Source organism: Globicephala melas, chromosome 4, assembly GCF_963455315.2.
Source record: "Globicephala melas chromosome 4, mGloMel1.2, whole genome shotgun sequence".
Classification (NCBI taxonomy): domain Eukaryota; kingdom Metazoa; phylum Chordata; class Mammalia; order Artiodactyla; family Delphinidae; genus Globicephala; species Globicephala melas.
The window spans coordinates 631,724-654,603 of NC_083317.1; the positions used below are offsets into that span (position 1 = coordinate 631,724).

The 22,880-nt window shown below is 65.4% G+C and overlaps 1 protein-coding gene across 1 annotated transcript; it reads right to left on the reverse strand.

Moving 5' to 3' along the window:
- Positions 1–1,964: 1,964 nt before the first annotated feature.
- On the reverse strand, positions 1,965–22,485 carry COL6A1 (collagen type VI alpha 1 chain). The gene is made up of 35 exons (XM_030835648.3): positions 22,277–22,485; positions 21,626–21,755; positions 19,706–19,906; positions 19,079–19,238; positions 18,796–18,924; positions 18,679–18,699; positions 18,525–18,545; positions 18,407–18,451; positions 17,547–17,600; positions 16,953–16,997; positions 16,825–16,851; positions 16,606–16,632; positions 16,465–16,509; positions 16,123–16,176; positions 15,864–15,926; positions 15,042–15,104; positions 14,891–14,944; positions 14,767–14,802; positions 14,449–14,511; positions 12,855–12,917; positions 8,842–8,904; positions 8,081–8,143; positions 7,912–7,962; positions 7,757–7,792; positions 7,324–7,386; positions 7,062–7,127; positions 6,495–6,530; positions 5,873–5,909; positions 5,678–5,686; positions 5,286–5,419; positions 4,898–5,007; positions 4,522–4,705; positions 4,244–4,424; positions 3,427–3,456; positions 1,965–3,297 (listed from the first exon to the last, which is right to left on the reverse strand). The coding sequence occupies exons 1-35, from the start codon at positions 22,371–22,373 to the stop codon at positions 2,675–2,677; spliced, it is 3,084 nt and encodes a 1,027-aa protein (XP_030691508.1). The 5' UTR covers positions 22,374–22,485; the 3' UTR covers positions 1,965–2,674.
- Positions 22,486–22,880: the final 395 nt, after the last annotated feature.

A 22,880-nucleotide genomic window follows, 5' to 3' on the forward strand; every position in this document is an offset into this window, starting at 1 on the left:
GATCGACTCTTCCATGAACAACAAAGCCCATCAGACAGGGTTAAGTGCCCCTGAAGGCCGTGTTCAGAACGCACACCAGGACAGCGCGTCTGGAGCTCGAAAGCAAAAGGACGACAAAAAAAATAGTCACAAAACGCAAACCGAGGCAGGTGAGGCCAAAGCCCTTCTGCCGTCCGGGCAGGACCCCGTGGAGGCCACAGCCCTGAGGTCGATGTCACAAACACTCGGAGGGATTGCGGGGCTGGGTCGGAATAAAGGGATCCCGGAGATGGGCTGCGTGCGCGCTGTCTGCCCCGCGCCTGCCTGCGACGGACGGGCAGCTTCCAGGTGGCGCTGGCAGGGGGCCTCCGAGCGCCCCCTGGGATCCCACTGCAAGGACCAGGCTTCCTGGGAGGGGCAGCCAGGAGAGACGCCGGGTGCCGCCCCTGGCAGTGCGGGTCAGGACAAAGAGGGGGCGGCCGGCCCCCTGAGGGTGTTCTGCACCCCCAGCCACCCCAGTGCCCAGTAGCTCCAACTGTGCACTGAAGGGAGCCACAGGGCCCAGGCAAGGCGGGATCCTGACCCACCGACAGGAGCGGGTAACTGGCTTTGCACTCGTTTGCGGGACTTCACGTGACGGTCTGGAACGTTTCCTTTACACACTTGGAAGGGACGTGGGCGCGTGGGCTGGAGGTTTCCCTCACAGCAGTTTGCAAAGAATGAAGGCGGATGCTTGTCCTTATCTGGCCGGGGTGCGGGGTCCCAGCCAGGGACTCCAGTTAGAGAGGTGATTCACGGATTAAAGGCGCGGTCCTCTTAAAGGGGAAGTTTCTGATTTCTCACTGTCCTTCAGGAAGAGGTCCCTGGGGTGACCACCTCCAGGCGGGGTGGGGAGGCCTGCGAGTGGGGGGAGCCCCCAGACCCATGCCTCGGCCCCCCGACCTGGGCTCAGACGCGGGGTCCCCAGGAGGGAGCCTGAGCCTGGTGCGGGCTGCGGGGGTCCTGCAGAGGCTCCTGGAGCCCCGGCGCCCCCTCCCTGGCCAGGCTTGCTCCCCTAAAGCTGCCCTTTCCTGCAAGCCCTCAGCCTCCCCTCCGCGGCCACGTCCGGGGGCTCGAGCTGCCTTGGCCCCAAACAGAGAAGCGTGTGATGTGAGAGGGTGAGGCCTCAGGTGGGTGCGTCCCTGTTACGAGCCCAATTTGCGGCTGAGGGCACGGAGGTGAAGGTGACTGGCTCAAGGTCACACCGCTGAGGGGTCACCCCTCAGGCCACGCTCCTTCTGGTGACAGCGGGGCAGTGGACACTTACCGCCAGCAGCTGTTGGGTTCCCATGGAGCTGAGTGTGACATCAGGCAGGGGCTGAGCCCCTAGGGAGACTCCTGACCCCCTCCTCTACATGGGTGCCGCTCCCCCCAGAGTCCCCGCGGCCCGGCGCTCGGCTCTCATAGCCCCGTTGCGTGAGGGGTTGGGGTGGGGTGCCGTCGCCCCGCGGGGGGCCCCACCCAAGGACGCTAGCCAGGTCCCCCATGACTAGGCCTGCGCGGAGGCCCCACCTGCCTCTCCTGACCCCGATGCCAAAGGGCGTTGGACTCCTGTCCTCCTTCTTCAGCTGCAGCCCCTCTCCCCCAGCCCCCCCGCCCCCGCCTTCCTGGGGGAGGCCCTCTTACTGCCCTGAATCCAGGACCAAACCTGCCAGCCCCTCCAGAAGGCCAGAGCTGGGGTTGATGCCGGGATGCTGTGGCCCTTTGGGGATTTATCTTGTTGGAGCCGACTGGCTCTTCCAGCTGCCCTCCCCCACTGAATCCACTTCTGATTCTGCAGCCCAGGGTGTCAGGGCCCCTCCCAGTTCCTGCCCCAGACCTGGAAGAGGGGGGAGGCACCTCTACTGGCTCTGAGTGGGGCGCCCCAAGCACCGCTGAGTCCTCCTGTTGGTGCAAAGTGCAAACGTCGAGTGGGTTTAACTCCTCGGACAGATGACGGCGGAAAGGAGAGTGACAGCCTTTATTTGGAAAAGTCGCCGACATGGACACGTTGAGAAAACCCACAGGAAGGAGTAAAAGTAAAACTAAAGTGCCAGGAAGGCCTTCAGTAAAATGGAGAACCGATCACTTCCTTGAGGAAAAGAGCTTTGGCTCGTTTGTGGTGAAATGCATCACTTTGCCCCGGGTGGCGGGGCGAGGCCTCTGCGTCCTGGGCTGGGGCTGGGGGCAGGATAGCACCTTTGCTCTGGGGTTTTTGGGACACGGGGTCGAGGAGTCGCGGTTTCTGCCGGCCGGGGGTGAGTGACAAGAGCCTTGGGAGGAGGTGTCGGCTCACCAGGGCTCAGGCAGCTCCCTGGGAGACCTGACTCTAGGCGTGAGTGTTTCGTGAAGGCAAGTCAAGCTACGAGGGAGTGGGGGAGGGGAGGCGGTGACAGCTGACCCCAGGAAGGAAAGAGAAACCAGGCTTAGGGGTTCTGACTCGGGATTAGGGGACCCTGACCGGCAGCGCGAGTCAGGTGCGGGTTCAGGTGGGTGGCGGGAGGGGCCGGCAGAGCCCAGGGTTGGGGCGGCAACACCCCGCTCAGAGGGGCTGGCAGAACGCAGAGCGCTGAATCGCGGCCTTTCGAGCTTCTCCTTAAAAAGCCTGGCTAGTCGGGTGGGCCAGGAACCTTCCGGCCCCTTCTCACTCTCCGTCTCAGCGGCGGTGGCCCGGCTGCTAGCCCAGCGCCACCTTCCTGGACACCGTCTGGTAGAAGACGCCGCGCAGCAGCGCCTGGTAGCTGGGCACGCGGAACAGGTGGCGTTCACCGAAGGCCACGTCGTACTCGGCCGCCTTGCCGGTGACCAGGACGCGCACGTGGGGCTCGTTCACCTGGGGGCCCACCACCACCATGAAGATCTCGATGCCTGCCCGCTGGGCCTCCTGCACGGCCTTCTCGATGGTGGCCGCCGTGGCGCCCTGCGAGTTGCCGTCGGAGAAGAGCAGCAGCCTCTTCTTGGCGGCGCCGGGCGAGGCCTCGCGGTAGAAGCGGGTCACGTAGCCCAGGGCGTCGGTGACGTCGGTGGCATCGTTGAAGAAGTCCATGGTGTCCAGGGCGCTGGCCAGCACGGTGTAGTTCTGCACGAACTGCAGCGCCGCACGCTCCGGCCGCTGCTGCCCGGTGCCGCTGTACTGCACCACCGCCACGCGCACCTCCTGGCCCGGGCCCGTCTGGCCCGCCGTCAGGAAGCGCTCGGCCAGCCGCTTGGCGAAGCGCTTGGAGGTGTCGAAGTTGTGGCTGCCCACGCTGGCTGAACCGTCCAGCAGGATGGTGATGTCGGTCGGGGAGGAGAAGGTGACTGTGGGCAGGGGCGGCCATGAGCACACAGCGAGGCCCCGAGAGCCTGGCCCCACCCGCCCTGTGGCCTCTCGACCCTCCTCACCCGGTGCCCCGCCCTGAGAGCCCCTCCCCCTCCCCCGGTACTCACTTGGGCAGGTGTAATCTGGACATTTCTTGTCTGTAAGAGAGAAAACCCCACAGCATGGACCCAGCGATCTCAGAGACCACTGTTCCACCTGCAGCCCCCCAACAAGAGGACAGCTGGCATCTCCATGGAAGCACAGCTGATGTTCCTGAACAGCTGGCCCCCTCCACCCACCAGGAGGGGTGTCCTTTGTTCAAGAGGGGCCTTTGAGGGACGAAATGGCCCCCCGGGCACCAGCCCAGTGAGGCAGCCCCCCTTCCCAGAATGGGGAAACCAAGGCTCAGAGAGGAGGAAGGGTGGTCTGCAGCTCAGAGCCCGGGCCACACTGTCCCTGGACGAGGCTGAGTACGTGCCCACCGGGAGGGCTAGGGCCCCGAGTCTGACCCTGCAGCTCTCTCTGGCTGCCGACCAGCTGTCTGCACCACGGACTCAGCTCTGACCCCGGGCCAGGCCCAGATGGACATGGCAAGTATGTTCTTACGTAGGCACCTCTGAGGGGCCTCAGACTCCAAGGCCAAACACGGCCGAGCCTCAGACCCCAGCGCACACGTGTGCTCACGGCTCCAGGACGACGGGCAGGAGATGCGGTGCAGCCCACACTCGGGGGGGGGGCACCCGTGTGGACGCTGGACCATGAGGGAGCCAGGACGCTGGACCACGAGGGAGCCAGGCCACGGCTTCCTCGGGGAAGAGCGGGAAGCGGCTGGGGGGGGCGGCAGGCGTGCTGCTGGCCGTGGATGTGTGGCTCCCATGGCCGGAGGGTCACCGTGAGAGCAGAGCAGGACACGCCTGGGCCGAGGGGGGCCCTGCCCATGCCCACCTATGCAGATCTGGGCGGTGACGTTCTTCAGGAAGCCATCGTCTAGCAGCTCTGCGTAATTCTCCTTGACCAGCGAGATGCCCGGCCGCCCCTGGGGCGCCAGGCCTTGGCAGGAGATGACGTTGAGCTGGTCAGAGCCCGCGGCTAGGCCAAACAAATCCTTGATGCCCACGGAGACCACCTGGGGGGAGGGGCAGTGTTGGCGTGGCCCCCGGTGGGGACAGTCCCCCGAGCCCCAGAGCGCAAGGGTGGCAGCGCAGACATAGAGGCCGCCCCACCTGAATGTCAGGGCCGCAGAGCACGCTGAGTGGGGTGGTGTCCCTCTGGGTGTCCGAGCGGCCGTCCGTGAGGACCAGGGCGATGCGGTTGTTCTGGGTGGGCGGCAGCAGCCGGTCCCGGGTGTACTGCAGAGCCTCGCCTGTGAAGGTGCCTCCACCCATCCAGCGCAGCTTCTTGATGGCTCTGTGGGGCCACGGCGCCGCCCTCAGTGGGGGGCGGGGCTGGGGGCGGGGCTGGGGCAGGGCTGGGGGTGGGGCCACGGCGCCGCCCTCAGTGGGGGGCGGGGCTGGGGGCGGGACTGGGGCGGGGCTGGGGCAGGGCTGCGGGGGCCGCTGGGGCCCCGTGCGTCGGCCGGCTCCGAGCAGCCGCACTCACTCCTTGAGGTCCTGGGTGGTCCTGATGTTGGGGTCCCGCAGGTCCACGTGCTCCTGCATCTGGTTGTGGCTGTACTGCACCACGCCCGCGTGCGACTGCCCGGGCTCAAACTGCACGGGGACGGGAGCCGCGGTCGGGAGCGGCCCCCACCAGGGCCCCCGAGGCGCCCATGCTCCTCCTGGGCCGCCCTTCCACCCACCACCTGTCCCAGGCTGGACCGGCCCCCGGGCCCCCGGGGTGACTCTCATGCTCTGGTGGGCTGGGGGCTTCGGCTTTCGAGAAGCAAAGCGTCCGTCCCATGGCCCCTAGCGCCCGGCCCTTCCACTCTGGTGTCAGGACAGACCCCTCCTGGGAAGCTCCGTCCTCGAGCGAGGCCTGGGCACCTCACCTTGACCAGCTCGTCCCTGCTCAGCCGGTCGATGACCTTGACGATGAAGTCCTTGGAGATCTCGAAGTTCTGCAGGCCGATGCTCTCGGAGCTGTCCAGCACGAACAGGATGTCGATGGGGCCGCACTGGCACTCTGTGGGCGGTGGCGGGCTCAGCCTCGGGGCCCCTCCCAGGACCCCTCCCAGAGCAGGGCAGCCCGAGGGGCAGGGCCTCGAGGACCCGGGGGCACCGGGAGAACTCCCATCCCCCCGTGCCTGCTTGTGTGAGTGAGCGGGGAGAGGACGAGGTGGGCCAGCACCCCGGGGCTGCGGGAGTGTGGGCGAGGGGCTCCACCCCCCACGGGGTCAGTCCACTCGAAAGCTAGAAACACCAGGTGAAGAGTGACACTCACCACAGCAAGCTGGGAAGAGGAGAAAGAGGAAATTACGTGGTCGTTTAGACTAAACCCTCCAGCCAGCCCTCCCCGGCCCACCAGGACTCTCGTGGGTGGGCATACGCCTGCCCGCCTGCCTGCCTCACCCCGGCCGGCACCGTGGCAGGACCCTCCTTCTAGTTAGGACAGTTACTCAAAGGTGGAGATACTCACAGCACATTTTCATGATGATGTCCAAAATCTCGCATTCCTGGGGAGGGGGTGAGACACTCCCATGAGACAGAACAGGCCCTGCTGTGACCCCTCCAGGGCTGCCCCAGGCTCTGGGGTGAGGCCAGCCTTCCAGGTCCCCATCCCCTGGGACCACAGCTGGGACCACAGAGGGGCTGGGCTGGGCAGGGTGTCTCCCTTCCCATGGTGTGCCCTGCTCTGCCTGTGAGGCCCCTGCCTGCAAGCATGAGCACCTGATGTGGTCCCTGACATGTGGCCATACGTTCCGCCCCCCGTGGCCATCACATGTTCCTGTGGGGGCAAAGACGTGTCCACCCTGCGGCCATAATGTGCCCCCCCCGGCTTCGTATGTTCCCCTATGGCCACCACGTGTCCCCCCAGTGGCCATTGCATGCCCCCCATGGCCATCATGTGCCTCTATGGCAATCACATGTCTTCTGCGGCCATCACACCCCCACGGCCACCATGTGCCCCCCTGTGGCCATCACGTGTCCCCCCCCCCATCGCCATCACGGCTCCCTGCTGCTGTCACAGCTCCCCACCCTCACAGGATCCTGGGCCAGAGCAGTTGGCCCCCAAGGATGTTCACAAACACCCCACTTACGTCTGGCCCTGGTGGTCCTATGTGTCCTGGGGGTCCCTGTCAGAGAAAGGACAGGAGAGGGTGGACGCTGGGGCCCTGCCCGATTCCTGGGCTGCAGGTCTGACGGGAGCCCTCGGCTGACCCCACCTCCACTTAGGGCCCCCCGAACACTAGGGGCAGCTGAGGCTTCTGCACGTTAAGGGCTGGGGAACCCGCTACCTCCCTCCGCTGGGCGACAACTGTCTAATGTGCCCTTTCCTGGTGGTCTGTGGGTGCTCACGGCCCGGGGCAGAGTGTCCCTGTGGGTCTAATGACACCACCGCGAGGGGCAGGGTGCCCAGCCTCATCCAGGCGCCGCCCCGGGCCCTGCTGCAACCATCATGCCTCACCTGGAGACCCACCCTCCCCTCCTCTGCCCACCCCTGCCTGCTCAAGCCCCCACCCCGAAACTGCCCGTCCCCCGTCATCCTGCCTGCCGAAGCCCCGCCTCCCGAGCCCTTCCCCAGAGCCTGGCTCCCAGGTTCCCGCCCCCACACCCCAGCCTCTGCAGCCTCTGGGTGGGGCACCTGCCCACGCCCGCCAACGCACCGGGGGGCCTTCGGGGCCTCGGTAGCCCTTTGCTCCTTTGGCGCCTCGGGGAGAAATGTCATTGTTCTGGAAAGACAGCGCGGTGTTGCAGGCACTGCCACACGTGGCCGGAGCCCCTGGACCCCCTGCTGCGAGCCTGCCCACCGCACCCTCGACCCCGGACCCTCAGCCGCCCTCGGAGCCACCACAGCCCTCCGGGTCCGGGCCCTCGAGGCCGAGGCCGGCCCGGGATGTCACAGCATGCGGTGGGCTCTGCACTCACGTCCTCTCCGGGGTCCCCGGCTTCTCCCTCGTCTCCCTTGAGGCCAGGGTAGCCTTTGGTGCCCTGCAGGGGAGCACGTGGTTAGGGGGAGCCGGGCCCAGGGTCTGGGGTGGGTGCTGCGGGCCTGGGCTCCTGGGGAGGGCAGGGCTCTGGGGGGTGTGGTGGAGCCCTCGGCTCTTGAGGGAAGTGTCAGCAGGGGCACCCCGCCCGGAGCCGGGCGGGGCTCCCAGAGACGGAGACGCAGGTGGGGGTGCCTCGGCGACAGCTGGGCTGCGGGGGACAGTGCGTCTGCACGTGTGTGTTTGCACGTGTGTGTGCCTCTGCACGCGTGTGTGCCTCTGCACGCGTGTGTGCTTGCTCAGGTGTGGGAGCGATGTGCTTGAACGTGCACGTGTGCTCCAGGGGCCGACGGAGCGGAAGGGCGTGTACTCACATTTATCCCGGGAGGACCCCTGCTGCCCGGATAGCCCTGCAGGGAAGGCAGGACAGTCATGCCGGGCTCTGACATGGCGGGGGGCCACGAGGGGCAATCCCAGCCACGGAGCCCGTGTGCCCGACTGGCCAAAGGGGGTGTCGGGGGGCACTCACAGGGAAGCCGGGGAAGCCCTCGGTGCCGTTTCCAGGGGGGCCGTCTTCACCCTGGGAGAGCAGACCGTGTCCAGTCACTGTGGGACTCGCCCAGGCCGGCCGCTTCTGGACTCTGGGGTCCCAGGCAGCCCCCCTACCAGGGCTGTGCCCTGTGCCCTGCGTCACTCACCCTTTCGCCCATCAGCCCGGGGTCTCCGGGGGGTCCTGGGGGCCCTGAGGCTCCTCCGGGGCCCTAAGGAGGAGAAAATGAAGTGGACACCAGGCAGCGAGCCACACAGGCTCAGAGGTACAACGTCTCTTGGAGGAAAGAGGGACAATTAAATAAAATACACGTCTTCATGCAGCACAGAAATGACTAAAAGAAGGGTTTTTAAACCGATGATCCTGGGGGCCGTGTAACCTTCGGGCCTTAGAGGCCACACCTGCCCAGTGGTCCACCCAGGGAGTGACCCAAGGAGGAGGTGACCAGAACAGGGACAGAAACCCACGGGGTCACTGCAGGAAATTCAAACCCGAGAGCCCATCCGGCGGGGGTGGAGGAATCAGCAGATAGAGCTACAGGCATGGCCAACGGGAGCATGTCAATAACGTGCTGAAAAATCGTTAAGGTTTGAGCTCATGATGAGAAAAACAAAAAAACCTTACCAAGTCAAATTTACAAGGCATAATATGCAAAGAAAGAAAAAAGAATTTGGAAAGAAATAAGCCAAACTCTTCATGTTGTTTATCTCTGGGGGGTGTTTTAGATTTCTTTTTGTAGTTTTCTTCATTTTCTAAATGTTCTAAGAGTCACATATACTGTGAAGTGAAATGAAACAGTTTTAACAGGTAAGGAGCCTGGGGGATCTCCTAAGGAAGCGCTGGGTACGGGATGGGGTCTGGGTCCAGGGCTGGCCCCTCCTAGGATGGGGGGCGGGGAGGGCTCCTCACCTCGGGCCCTGGAGGCCCCTCGTCGCCACGGTATCCTTTCGGTCCAGTGGGGCCAGCCTCACCCTGCAGAGAGAGGACACAGCCATCGGTCCCCCTCTGCCCCAGAGGAGCCGCCCAGGCCCCAGACCCCGCACTTGCTGGCTGCTCTATCCCCGTCCCTCTCTGGAGGTGACCCCTGCATTCCCGGGGCCAGGCTCTCGGTCCCCTGAGCACTGCGCAGATGCCCCCAGCCAAGCCCCAGCGAGGAGGGCAAGCGTGTGTCACTCAGGGGGCTGCTGGCCCGCCTGCCCCCCTGGGCCCCACCAACAGGACCCTGCACTCAGAGGCCCATCCCCTGGGCCCCACCAACGGGACCCTGGACTCAGAGGCCCATCCCCTGGGCCGCGCCAACGGGACCCTGGACTCAGAGGCCCATCCCCTGGGCCCCGCCAATGGGACCCTGGACTCAGAGGCCCATCCCCTGGGCCCCGCCAACGGGACCCTGGACTCAGAGGCCCATCCCCTGGGCCCCGTCACGAGGCGGCGCTTCTCACGAGTTCTCTGCTGGCTGCCCTCCCGTCACAAACGTGCACGACGCCCGTTATCCGGCCAGGAGCTGCTGCCGCGCTGCCGCCCCACACCGGGCAGGGGGCCGGCCGTGGCCACGGCCCGGGAGCTGGCGCGGTTGTGCGCCCTGGCCAGCACCAGCATCACGCTCCCTGCATGCTGGCCACGGGGACACGGGGGCTCAGGGGGTCAGCCTGGGGCCCCGAGACCTGCCTCGGGGCAAGAAAAGCGGCACCTCCTGGTCCCGGGTAGCACCTCCTGGGAAACTGGGACTCAAGGGCCTGCCTAAGACACAGAAAGACCAAACTCGGGCGGAGCTCCTGTGGGCAGCTGGCACCCTCGCAGGTGGGACCGGCCGCCCACCGCGGTGGGACGTGGGACGGGCGAGGCCGGACGGCTGGGCCTGCCACGGGACGATGGGACCCTGTCCTCTGTTTCTCCACTGCCTTGTCCTGCGATTTGGGAAAACACATTTCCCAGAACTCTCTGCATGGACCCTGGGGTCGGAGCCGGCCTCCTGCTGGGCCTGGAGTCGGTCGCGGGTCCGTGGTGGGGTTGGGAGGGCCGGGCACACGAGCCAGAGCCTGGAGGCCCGGAAGTCGAATGTCCAGGTGACCAAGCGCCTCCTTGGCCGGGAGCCACGGGTCGGGAGGGGACCGTCTCTGGTCGCTCACAGGCTGGGGGGACACAGGGCCCCCTCCCAAAGGGGGCAGCCGCCCCCAGCAGCGCCCGGGGTCCCCACCGCCTGGGGTGGGGCCTCCCTCTCTCCCCACGTTCTTGGTCGTTTCCTTTTCTTTGCAGTGACTATCATGACTGAAAACTGATGCTGCTGGGATGGTCCCATGAACCCGTGTCGGTTCTGCTTTTAGAGCTTCGTGCCTTCAGTGTCTCGAATGACCTCCTGAAGGTGCCACAGGGAAGACCTGCGTCACACGGGCAGCTTGTCCCGGCAGCACCGGCCAGGAGCAGTTACTGCTCCTTGGTTCCCGTCCAGGAAAGTCAGGGGCCCAGGCAGGGGCCCAGGAAGCCGCCCAGGCAGCAGGCCCAGCCCGCCTGAGGCCACATGAGTTACAGTCGTGGGAACTGGGTGGAAATGGAAAGAGGAGGGGTGTGCGACAGCCAGACCAGAAAGAGGCACACGTAGGTGAGGGGGTTTAAACATGATGGAAGTGCGTTTTAACCAGCAGGAAAGACTGCGGTTACGTGTGTTGTGACAACGGGCTGGCCGTTCGCCGAAAAAGCCAAGCAGGCCAAGCTCACCTCTCTTCCAGCCCCTCAGTCTCTACTCCAGACAGATCAAAGACGTAAGCAAAAAATACACTAAAAGGCGTGAGCACATCTGTAAATCTCTGTAAACGAGCAGGACATCCTCAACCACAGGGTACCATAGACAAGGTCAGGACGCAGAGGACAACTGACAAAACGTCTGCACCATGGATGGAGCCCCCCGCCATCAACGTGGGAAACACAGACGCCGGTGGGAAATGAAGAGCTGCCTCAACAGCCCGGCAGAGACCGCGCTTGGCCCGTAAACCCACGAACAGTCAAAGCAAGAGGGGAGAGAAGGCTCACGGCAGGAGTCTGATCATAGCTCGTCCTGGCAAAGGTGTGGGAGCCGTCCTCTTTTACACTCTTGGGGGCCAGACAGAGAAGTAGGTAGGATTATTTGGCAAATATTAGCTCACACACACACCACTGGGGCTGAGAAATATTGCTGCTAAGAACTTACATTCTGGACATAGCCTGGGAAGCTCTTCAGGGTGGATGGATGGATGGACGGCTGGGTGGGTAGACGGATGGGTACATATATCCACAGATATGTATGTGACAGATGAATAGACAGATGACAGATGGGTGGATGGATAGAGGGATAGATGCACACATGTACATAGATGGTGGATGGATGGACGGATAGAGATGGATGGATGAATGGACAGATGGACAGATGGACACATGAGCTGACTGAACGGCAGATGGATGTTGATATTTATGACAGTATTTTTCCTTTTTTTTTGGTTATGCCGTGCAGCTTGTGGGGTCTTATTTCCCCTACCAGGGATTGAACCCGGACCATGGCAGTGAAAGCCCAGCATCCTAACCGCTAGGCCACCAGGGGACTCCCTACAGTATTTTTCTGTAAAGCAAAATACTGCAGACAATCTCGTTACAGTCAATGGGGACGAGAAGGGGCAGGAGGTAGGCCCTTCCGAGGGCGCCAAGGAACAGGCCGCAACGCAGGTCAGTGGCAGAGCCGGCCGACGCCCAGCCGGCAGCACCCCGAATCGCAGGGGCCCCTGGGGCAGCCCTCACCCCGCGGGAGGCGGTGGGCGGGGTCGAGGGCCTTGCGGGACCTACCTCTGCAGCCAGGCGTCCTCACCACGCACATAGGTCAGCTTGCTACGTGTTCACCACATGTGGTCTGTCTCCCCACTGGATGGCCAGCACCCCAATAACAAGGGCAGCACCAGGCTGTGTGCCCCCCTTCCTGTTCTCCCCCAGGGAGCTCCCCCAGGGCCAGAGCTCGAGCAGGCCCTGCTGACCTCTGCCAGGATGCGCTGGCCACCAGCGGTGTCCCTCTGGCCGAGGCCTGCCCAGTGCAGACTGCCTCCCAAACTGCCTCGCCTCTGCGTGCATCCTGTCCCCACCCTCCACTCGTGGACCCCCGTGGCTGGCCCCGGGCCGGGGTCTGGAGAAGATGGGCTGAGAGCAGCGGCGGGCATGATGCTCCCTGGGGAGGGTCGTCTCACCTGTGCCTCTCCCCCAGCCGCTCACAGCCTCCTGCCTGCCCCCCGCCCCCTCCTTCCACCCAGCCCGCGGCTTCCTCAGGCCTCCACTGTCCTCCTCATCCCCAGCATGGCCTCTAGAAGGTCACATCCAGGAATTCTAGAACCTTCTGTGCACCAACACTCCCAAATCAATTTCCAGCCAGGATCTCACCTCTGGGCTCCAAACACTGAGAGAGGCTCACATACCCTGTCTCCAATGTGGGGTGCCTCTGTCTGGGCTCAGTCCCCTGTGACCCCGCTCCGCCAGGCCAGGGGGTCCCCAGGGTGCCCCGACCCCAGCACGCCCCCGCTGCTGCCCGCCCTGCCCCCTCATGCCCCAGCCCGGCCTCCAAGCCCACTGCCCTCCCCCAGCACCAGCCGAGCCAGGGCACCCTTCCTCACCCTGAGGGCAGCGCTGGGGGCAGCACGGGGCTCTGCACACTCAGGGCTGCACCCTGGCAGGCGCCCACCCTGAGACAGGGCTCCCCTGGGAGCACTGGGCCCAGCTCACCAATCTGCACCAGCCACCCTGGCCCCCCACCCGACCCCAGACATCCCAAGGTCTCCAGGCCTTGCCCCTGCAGGAAGCACCCCAGGTGGGAAGAGAAAAGGGACCTCCCCCTAGGGACCTCCCCCTAAATCTGTGAGCTGATCCGAACCGGCAGCAGCTCCCCCCCGCCCCCCGGCAGCCGGGCTTCCTACCGGGTCTCCGGGGATGCCAATGGGGCCTTCTCGTCCCTGGTCACCTTGGGGTCCAGCTTCACCCTGGAGAGGAAAAGCCGCTGAGGTGGAGATGGAAGAGGGCAGCCGCCCCGGGTGGTCACCAGGCGAGGCCAGGGGCCCGGCAGCTCCCACACAGCCAGGAAGGGCCACCGTCTGCTGTGGGCCGGCCTCGTCCTTCCTTTTCACGCTTCCCACGTGTTTCCCACAACGTGGCCACGTGCCTGGCCATCAGGTGACTTGTGCTTTCAAGGGGCCACGACAAGGGGCCAGCAGCCCCCCCGAGGCCGGGAGGCATCTCATCGTCCACCTGGCCTCGGGCCCCAGAGCTGTGTGGGGCTGAGCATACCTCCACCCCCCTTTGTCCAAGGCACCTCCGGGAGGCACAGCCTGGCCTTCAGTCCTGTTTCCTGACCTGAAGCACTGGGCTCGGAAAGGGGGTCAAAGCTACATCGTCCCTGCTTTGCTGTCCTTCCCCACCCCTGCCTGGGGGGGGCGTGGGGTTCTGGGGGGCCCGGGGTCGGGGTCAGAAAGACAAACCTCTCTTCCCCTGACCTTGGACTTGGCTAAACTCACTCTCCCCATCGGGATGCCTTGGACACGCATCTGGAGGAGAAGCATTTGCCCCTACGTCCGAGTGTCACCCCAGGGGGACAGCACAGCCTGGAGAAGCACCCCGTTCTTGCGGACGGGGAGCGGCGGCGCCTGCATCTCCAGCAGGGAGGGGGCCAGCCGCATCTGAGGCCTGGGGCTCAGCGTCCTTGCCTCCTAACCCCGGAGCCATAGGGTGAGGCCTGCTCTCCTCTCCAACCGGGCAGAGTGTGACTCGGTGCCCACGCTCTGGGTCCCGCCAGACTTTCCCACTTAACCACGTGGCAGACGAAGCCCAGCGTGGCCCCTGACGGCGAAGCCGCTGGGCCTTGGAGGTGAGCGAGCAGCAGCCCCTGAGCTGTTTCCAACATTCCTGCTCTTGAAGTTTTAACAAAGGGAAACCGTCCCCGGAAGAAGACAGTTGCAGAAGAGGCTCCGTCTGCGAAACGTTTAGGAGCTCTGGGGGGAAGAGCCCAGACGTGCAGCGGGCGGGGCTTGCTGAGTCAGCTGCGAAAGTGTGAAGCTGGGCAGCTAAATAAAGGCCAAGCTAAGGAATAAGCGCAGCTCGGGGAAAGCCCGTGGAGCCAGACCCGGCCAGCCGGCACGAAGGTGGCAGCCACAGTGCAGAGGACGTGCTTCCACGGCGTGCCTGGGTGAGGTTTCAGGGGGCTGCTCCCTGGTCATCCGTGGTGAGTGGAGAAGCCCCACCCAGCTCACCTTGCCTCCCAGGCCCTGGAGGTGACCCGGGGCCACGCAGCTTGGAGGTCTGGGCGGGGCCCGAGGGCAGGAGCTGCCGCATTTCCCGCACAAGAAGTGTGTGTCGGGGGGCATATTTGGGAAATGGGAGGCGAGGGCGTGGGTTGCCCACATCTAGGCGCCAGAGGGCCTCGGCGGCGCGTCCTGTGATTCTGATGGCCTGACCCTGGCCTGGCCCCGGTCTCTGCCCCCAGGGGATGGGGTCCCAGCTTTAGGGACAGTGACTCACCAGGTCTCCTCTCGGGCCCCGCGCGCCTGGGGTCCCCCGTGGTCCTCTTTCCCCAGGGCCGCCCTGTGTGGAGGCAGCAGAGGGCGGTGAGGCTGCAGCCCTGACGGCGCAGGCTGGGGCTCGAGGCCTGGGCACAGGGCCTGGCGCCCCAGCAGATACCAGGACTTGCAGTCCCTCCATCTCACGCCCCGTCCTTCAGAGACTGGGGTCCCATTGGCTCCAGCACACTCCCCGGGGTCTGTCCACCTGGGACCACAGGGCTGGTCACACCGTCCACGTCTGCCACTAAGTGGTGAGGCCCAGGACACCTCCACTCACCCTCTCTCCGGGGGGTCCGTCTGGTCCCGCGTTTCCCTGGGATTAAGAGGAATGAACACGAGTGTTAGTTTGCGTCGGGAACTCTGCTTGAGGCTCGGGCATCAGGAGGACGAGGGGCTCCTACCTCGTCGCCGGCTTCTCCCTTCTCTCCCAGGGGACCAGGTGCTCCAGGCTCACCCTGGGGACAACAGTGAAGACTGTCTGTCCTTGACCCTGCGGCCCCTCCCAGGGCCGGCGCCCACCCCGCTGTATCGGGGGGCTGTGTGCATACTCACCTCGTCTCCGGGGGGCCCCGTGTTCCCTGGCCTCCCAGGCTCCCCGTCTGCTCCAGGCTCACCCTGGAAAGATGCAAGGGTCAGCCTTCAGGAGGCCACGCCCAGCCGTCCTGGGGGCCAGTGACCCTACGCTGGCCCTGCTTCAGGCCGCCGTCCCTGACTGACTGCAGGAACCTCGGACACAGAGGACCCTCCCCAGACACCCACATCTCTGCACAAAACCCGCCTCCTGGGTTCAAATGCCGCCACCACAGGGGCCAGCCCGGCCCTCATGAGTGGATGCCCACTGTTGCCAGGCTGGGGACCTCGGCCCACACTCCAGGACATGTGCGTTGCTAGGACGCGTTTGGGGCAGAGTTCGTGTTACTGCTCCAACTTTCCCAGCAGCAGATTTGAATTAGACTCAAAACGTGAAGTCCTCATGCCTCACTGCTCTGCCCACTGCAGCATCAGCGCCACCCTGTTTATTCTTGAGTTTAGATTTCCCGTGAGCAGATCGATTCTGGGCTGACCCGCGGGCTGCAGGCTACGTGGACATTCCTGAGGTAACCAGAGAGGCCCCAGACGGATGAGCAGGGGCGGCTGGTGTGGTGGGGACAGGACGTGTCCGAGGCTCAGGGACCAGCACTTCCCGGGGCGGAGGGCCCCCCACCCCAGCCCTGGCGGCCCCAGGAAGGGCAATGGCGAGGCCTCATCCCCCATGGGCGGTGGGGCCTGGCCCCCAGACTAGGGGCGAGAACCTGCTTCCAGGAGGAATTTCTGCTCAACGCTCGGTGGGTCGTAAAGCCCCAGCCTGGCCTGCCGCGGGCTTGAGTCACTGACCTTCCCTCCTTTCAGTCCGAAGGCACCCGCGTCGCCCTTGGGCCCAAGGGGTCCTTGGATGCCCTGGGGAGAGGACGCAGAGTCAGACCACATTCTGAAACCGCAGCCACTGGGCTGCACACACGTGAGCGACGAGCCAGAAGGGCAGGTCTGCACGTGGTGTGGCCCGTGCGACTTCTTAGTGTGTCAGCAGGAGGGCTGAGGCAACTCCACTCTTGACGACTTAGTCTTAAAATGTCGGTGAGAGAAAGCGACTTACATCGAATCCGGGCGAGCCCTTGCAGCCTGGCAGGCCAGGGTACCCCGTCTCCCCCTGCAAGGAGGAAGGCGGGTTCGGTGATCAAGCCTTTCAGCACTGGCCCATCCACCCGCTTCCCAAGAAAGCCCCACCCAGCAGAAGGAGCTCTGAGCTTGGCCAGGTGGCTTGGGGTCCACTGGGACCTGGGGCTTGGCAGGAAACGTCTCCTGCCTTTCATGCTGCCCAGGGGTGGCCACACATGAGACCCCTGCCCACCCACCGGCCCTGGGGTGGCCAGCCTTGCCCACCGTCCCTTCCTGAAACACGGGCCCCGCCTCCAGCCCTCCCCCAGCTGAGGGTGACCTTCATGCCATCCACGCCGTCCACGCCACGCTTCCCCTTCTCGCCCTGCAAAGTGCAAAAACCAAAGAAGGTCAGACCAAGGTCAGACCGCACCCCACAGGGCAGTGTCCCCACCGGCCATGCCCCTCCGGCCACACTCACCTTGTAGCCCTTGGGTCCCCTGGAGCCCTGAGGAGACAGGAAGGAAGGGTGAGAGGTTTGGTCTCCCCATCATGGGGCGAGGTCCCCAAGGAGGGCGCCTCCCCACCACCCAGCTCATCGCAGCCCAGCCACGCCGGGAACAGGCAGCATCGTCCCTGTCCAGAGTAGGGGGCCGCTCTGTGCCCCGAGGGACACCCCCCAAAGTCTCACGTCACTCACCTTCTCCCCTCGGCTCCCTTTTTCTCCCTAGACAGCAAACAGAGGAGGGAAGGGGGCTGTGAGGGGCGCCCCAGGCCGGATGCCCTGAGGCCCCAGGAAAGGCTGTGGTAGAGGAGGGGGAGACGCACCTTCATGCCCTGGTAGCCGACGGGTCCGAGGTCCCCAGGCCTTCCCTGCAACAGAGGAAGGGGTGGGTTAGACACCCCTGGGGGCAGGGGCAGCCCCCATCCAACCCGCTTGCTCTCCACGCTACTCAGGCCCGGTCAGCTGGAGAGACCTGGCTGGCTGACCACTGACCTGCGTCTGAGAAGCGCCCTGCTATGAAGGCCTCACCCACCCCTCCCGGGGGCTCTCAGCGGAGCTCCAGGGAGGCGGAGGCCCAGAGCCCCCCACGGGGCCACGGGGGAGGGGAAACTGGCCGTGGCTGAAGCAGAGGCCCTGGGACTTTGCTGGCCGCCCCCTGCCCCCGCCTTCTGAGAGCAGGTGGGCCTGTGGGGGCGCCTGAGGGGCACGGGGGGTCTTCCCGGGCGGGGGCTGCTGGAAGGACGGCTATGCCGTGTGCGCCCTGGTCCTCGCCACCACGAGGGCCGTGTCCTCTGAGGGTCAGGCCACATGGCAATGGTGCTCAGAAGCCAGCCATCCTTCTGGAAGCTTCCGCAGCCCAGTTCCCTGGGCTCGGACTTCTCAGCGCCCCCATCCCCCGGTCAGGGCTCGGCACTCACGGGGTCTCCGGCGTCTCCTTTCTCTCCCGGGAGCCCTGGCTTCCCTCTTTCTCCCTGGAATACAGAGCAGATCAAGGTTAGACGACAAATTCCATTTATTTCTAAAAAGCTGGTGAGAAGGACCCTCTACTTGCGAACAAAAAAGGTCCAAAAAGCTATTCCATCCGGTCCCTAGTGTTCATGTGATTTTCAGGCACCTTTCTCGTGGCCCATCCTGGGACCTGCGTGGTCAGGTCCACGCTCCCCTCCCACACACCCCACCGGGCCCTGGGGCTGCCCGGCGCCGGCTGGAGTGACCCCTGAATCTTTTCTCTCCGCCCATTCTTGCTGCTGGGGCGGGCGGGGTGGGTGGGGCGCAGAAGCCCCCCGGAGGAGGTAGCCGTGTGGCTCCACGGCTACTGCACCTGACACTTTCTAGGAAAAGCCAGAAATGTGGACTTTCACAAGCAAGATCCCAGGTTGTGAATACTGGGAACTAACTTTGTTCTCCAAAACCTCCGCACGAAGCAGTCGTGGCCTTGGGCCATGTTCACCCGTCCCATGGAGGGTCCGCCTCCAGCAGCGAAGCCACAGGGGTGGTCACTCCAGAAAGGCTGCTCCCTCCCCCATGGAGGAGGCCGGAGCGGCGGGCCCCACCCCACGGCAGCCCGTGGCCGCCGCATCGGCGTGGGGTCACGGCGCCTGGACTCTCTCCCGCGCTGGGGCACCTGCTCAGCACAGCAAGCGGGCGGTGAGCGCTCAGGACGGCTGCCTGGGGTCCAGCGCATCCCTAACACCTGGGTGCCAGGCAGCAGGGACATTTCTCCCAGGCTTCCCCCCCACCCCAAGGAGGAAAGCACGGACAGGACGCGGCCACGCACCTCATACCCGGGGTCGCCCCGCAGCCCAGGAGGTCCTCTGGCGGGCTGCAAGACACAAGAGAACGGTGAGCGCGAGGCGGCAGAGCCGGGGGGCCCGGGGCGGGGCTCGCACACTCACCTGGCACTCGAAGGAGCAGCACTGCGGAGGAAGGGACAGGGGACACGTCAGAGAGCCCGGGCACAGCCACACCGGCCGCCCGCGCTCAGCCTGCTGCCGGGCAAACGGGCGCCGGTGACGCTATGGTGCGGGGCGGGGGGTGGGGGGGCCTTACCACTTGCTCCACGTTATTTTTCTGAAAAGTGAAAGAGAAAAGTCAAATTAGTTTTCATTCCCAGGCGCGGGATCTCCGGCATCTTGGACACGGCGGGGAGGGCGGGGCCGCGCTCACGATCATGTCCGTGATGGTGTCGATGGTCTGGCTGATGACGGCCTCCGCGTCGCGGCTCTGCCCCCAGTCGGCCGCTGTGAAGTTGCGCCTGTACGTGTGGTCCGTGGCGATGATGCTCAGACGTGGCTCCTGGCGTGGATGCGACCAGAACAAGGGCGAACGTTGGTGACGGTGGGAGCGCCGGGCCCCTCTCCACCTCTGCTCCCCTGGAGCCCCCCGTCCCTCAGGCCATGCCTGTACCTGTGCTTCCCCACCCCCCGCCCAGCGTAGGCAGGGGTCCTACCAGGTGGTCGGGCGTGATGGCCACAGAGAAGACTCTGACGCCCAGGTGCTTGGCCTCGTTCACAGCATCTTCCAGGCCCCCGCACGGCTCCTTGTAGCCCTCCAGCGGGTGCCCATCAGTCACCACGATCAGGTACTTGTTCTCCTTCAGGTGGGAGCCCCTGCAGGGGGTGAGAGAGGTGAGACCACCCAGCCGGGCCCCTCAGGCCAGCACTGACCCTGACAGCTCAGGGCCCCACTGGAACCGCAGAGCTGAGACCCCTAGACTGGAGGTAAGGGTCAGGGGGCTAGAAACCCTGGAGAGAGACCCAGACCCAAGGCAACGTTTCCTGTTTCTCTGTGTTGATCCGGCCACAAGTGGGATCATAGGAAAGGACATTACACAGGAAATAAAGCTCTGTGGGATCTCATTTCAGGCCCCCTCTGCCTTCAGTGGTTGAGACGACAGTGGGCCGCTGGAGGGAAGGACAGAGGGGTGGAGAGCGCCCCTGGCGGCCATGGGGCAGGCTGGGCGGTGGTCAGCAGCACGACCCCCTCGGCCACCGGGACTGGTCCTGGGGACCTTGGACAGCCCTGGAGTGTGGCCGACCAGGCTGCGATCAGGGAGGTGCGGCAGGCGGGCGCTCACCCCACGAGCAGCTCCTCCAGCCCCTTCTTGATGGCGCAGTCCGTGTAGGTGCCTTTGCCGAAGTACTTGACCGCGTCCACGCTGCTCTTGAGCGCGTCCCGGCCGCCGGGCATGCGCGTGAGCCCGCGGATGATCTCCACCTCGTCGCTGTAGTGCAGCGCGCCCGCGTTCCACACCAGGTTGCGGTCACAGCGGTAGTACCTGCGGGCCCCACGGAGGTGAGCGGCCCTCCCCAGACCCAGGCCTGCTCCCCTACTGCGTCCATCCAAAGGCAGGACTGCCACCACGTCACAGGTGGACAGATGGCCAGTCCCGTCTCGCCCCAAGAGGGAGGAGCCTGCGGGCCCTGGCCTGGGCTTCCCGAGTGGCCCTAAGACCCTGGGTCCCGCCACCGGGGGCCACACGGGGCGGGGGCGGCCAGCTAGTGACCACCATGTCCCCGGCTCTCCAGGGCCTCAGACGAGGAGCTGTGTGCTGAGACCCTGCTCCAGGGCCACGGGGTGGGGGGCAGACCCTCCATGGACAGCAGTGGGGCCGCTGACAGTGGGCAGGGCAGGGACACTGGTGGGGACCCCTGGATCTGAGTGGCCTCCTCTCTCTGCCCCGGGCACCTCAGTCGATGGTCTCCGGGGGTGGCCAGGCCCGCAGCCCATCAGCAGACGGGTGACGGATGCCCCTGCGGAGAACCAACGCCGACAGCGGGAAGAGCCCCCAGTTCACAGGCGGGAGAACTGAGGCACAGGGCCAGAGTCCCCTGGAGCGGGACGACGGGCTGCAGGGCTGCCCTGGCACCCCCTCCCCGAGGCACATCCACACCGGGGCCCTCCCTGGGCCTCATAAACCCGGGCATTTCGGGAGGCCTGGGGCTTCAGTCCCACAGTCCCTGCATTGGGCAGGCCTGTCCTCTGTCCCTGCGGCCCCTTCTGGTGCGTGGGAGGCTCGGCGCCTGGGTCAGCTGCTCAGTGGGTGAGTGGGTCAGCAGGGACAGGGTGGGAGGAGGGGTGGGGCCTGTGCAGGTGAGGGAGGAGGAGGAACCTGGTCTGAGCTGAGCCCCCCCGCCCCGTGGCCCTGACCCGCCCCTCTGCAGGCGTGTCCTGTGCTTGGTCACACCCCCACCCTGTGGCCCTGCCCCGCCCCTCTGCAGGCGTGTCCTGTGCTTGGCCACACCCCCACCCTGTGACCCTGACCCGCCCCTCTGCAGGCGTGTCCTGTGCTTGGCCGCACCCCCACCCTGTGGCCCTGACCCGCCCCTCTGCAGGCGTGTCCTGTGCTTGGCCGCACCCCCACCCTGTGGCCCTGACCCGCCCCTCTGCAGGCGTGTCCTGTGCTTGGCCGCACCCCCACCCTGTGGCCCTGACCCGCCCCTCTGCAGGCGTGTCCTGTGCTTGGCCACACCCACTGCCCAGGGCTTCCCTGTGAGTGAGTGGATGCACGGTGCTGCCAAAGCCAGGACTGGGCTGGGGGCCCCTCCGACCAGGACTCTGGACATGGGGGACACTGGGACCTCGGGCCCGGGGTGTGGGCTCTGACCGTCCGCTTGGGCAGTGGTCGGTGCCCCGGTGGCTGGCGGGGAGTACCCCCTCCAGACACCGGGCGGACCCACAGGGCCTCGGTCAGCTCCCCACGCCCGCTCAGTGGTAGAGGTGGGGAGCTGTTTCCTCCTCGGGGTTTGGGGCCCGGAGCCCAGGCAGCAGCACTGCCCCTTCCGCCCTCCCGGCCGACCGGCCTGCTCCATCTCAAGCTCAGCTTTTCCCTGGCCTGTCTGGACCACTCAGACTCGGGGAGGGGACTCGAGAGGCCCGGCCGGCACCACCCTTCTCAGATGCAGACCCAGCCGAGCAGGTTGCGGCTCAGCTCTGCCTGCTGGGCCACGGCAGGGTGACACCAGGCAGGCCGGCCCCGAGAGGACGGAGGTCCTACCTGTCGTTCAGGTTGTCGATGAAGCGCTTGGTGAAGGCCTTGACCTTGTCCACCAGAGCCCCGTAGGGCTTAAGCCTCAACGCCACGCTCTCAGAGGTGTCCAGCACGAAAAACAGGTCCACGGGGCAGTCTGGGCCGGGAACCGGAGGAGGGGCCTGCAGCTCACGCCCTGCGCCCACCTTCCCCAGGTGCGTCCTCCACCAGCTGCCTCCCCGGCCAGCACCCCTGCGGCAACTCAGACTCCCACCCTCCCGGAAGGGCGAGGAGTCCGCCCTTCACCACAGCTGAGGTCGTTTTCTCACCGCGTTTCCAAGTTGAATTTAAAACTACCAGGGGCATGACCTTCAGAACGGGGGGAGGGTGGGGACAGGTGACCGTGTTTCTTGACTGACCACCAGCAAGGAATCAAAAGGAGCTGAGAGGCAGAGAGGGGGCAGCACCCGCGGGGACAGGCGCTCAGGGAGCTTGCGGGCTGAGCCCCGGCTCAGCCTCCTCCTGTCGGGTCCGGCGCCAGCCGCGCGGCATCTGAGCGCTCGGGCAGCAAGGGAAGGGGCTGGGGTCCCATTGGGGCATCACAGCTGATACGTCTGGTCCAGGCCGGCCTCGCCCGGCAGCCGAGGCCAGAGTCCCAGACGCGGCAAGTCCACTCACCTTGGAAGGCGATGGCCCTCGAGGCTGCCGCATCGTCCTGCGCGGTGGCCCAGCAGGCCTGCAGCAGCAGGGCGAGCAGAACACGGGGCAGACTCATGTCACCGGCCTGCGGGTCACCATGGAGCGGGGGCAGGGGGCAGGAGGCAGGCGGCGGTGGCCAGAGAGAGAGAGAGAGAGAGAGAGAGAGAGAGAGAGAGCTGTCTCTGCTCTCCTTCGGCCAGAGTTTCAGCCCAGGAGGGAGGGAGGGTGGAGGGAGGAGCGGGGGAGGGGCTGGGGCGGGGGCCCAGCGGCCAGGGAGGCGGGGTCTCTCCCAGCTCCGCTCCGGGCGAGTCACTCACGCCCCCCCACCCCAAGCCGCTCTGAGCCCCGGACGCCACTCGCGAAAGGATTTACCTCCCTGGCTTGTGGGGAGTTTTTTATTTGCTTACAGGTCTCCTGCTAAGTCAGCTTGAAGAAGTCTGAAGAGGACTCGAGCCCTGAGACGAATTTCCCCGAGGCGTTTTGTTTCCAGCCTTCATGTGGGAGTGATCGGCCTGTTTGCCTGTCCACTCGCTCACCAGTTTCTACAAATCACGGTGCCGTTTGTGTAAACACCTCAAATCCA

Excerpts from the sequence above, each read along its gene's own strand:
- COL6A1 (XM_030835648.3), bottom strand. The coding sequence starts at position 22,373 with ATGAGTCTGCCCCGTGTTCTGCTCGCCCTGCTGCTGCAGGCCTGCTGG. Across the intron at positions 16,177-16,464 it reads ACGGCGTGGATGGCATGAAG|GGGGAGACGGGGTACCCTGG; the intron begins GTCACCCTCAGC and ends TCCTCCTTGCAG. Across the intron at positions 3,298-3,426 it reads TCCAGATTACACCTGCCCAA|TCACCTTCTCCTCCCCGACC; the intron begins GTGAGTACCGGG and ends CCCTGCCCACAG.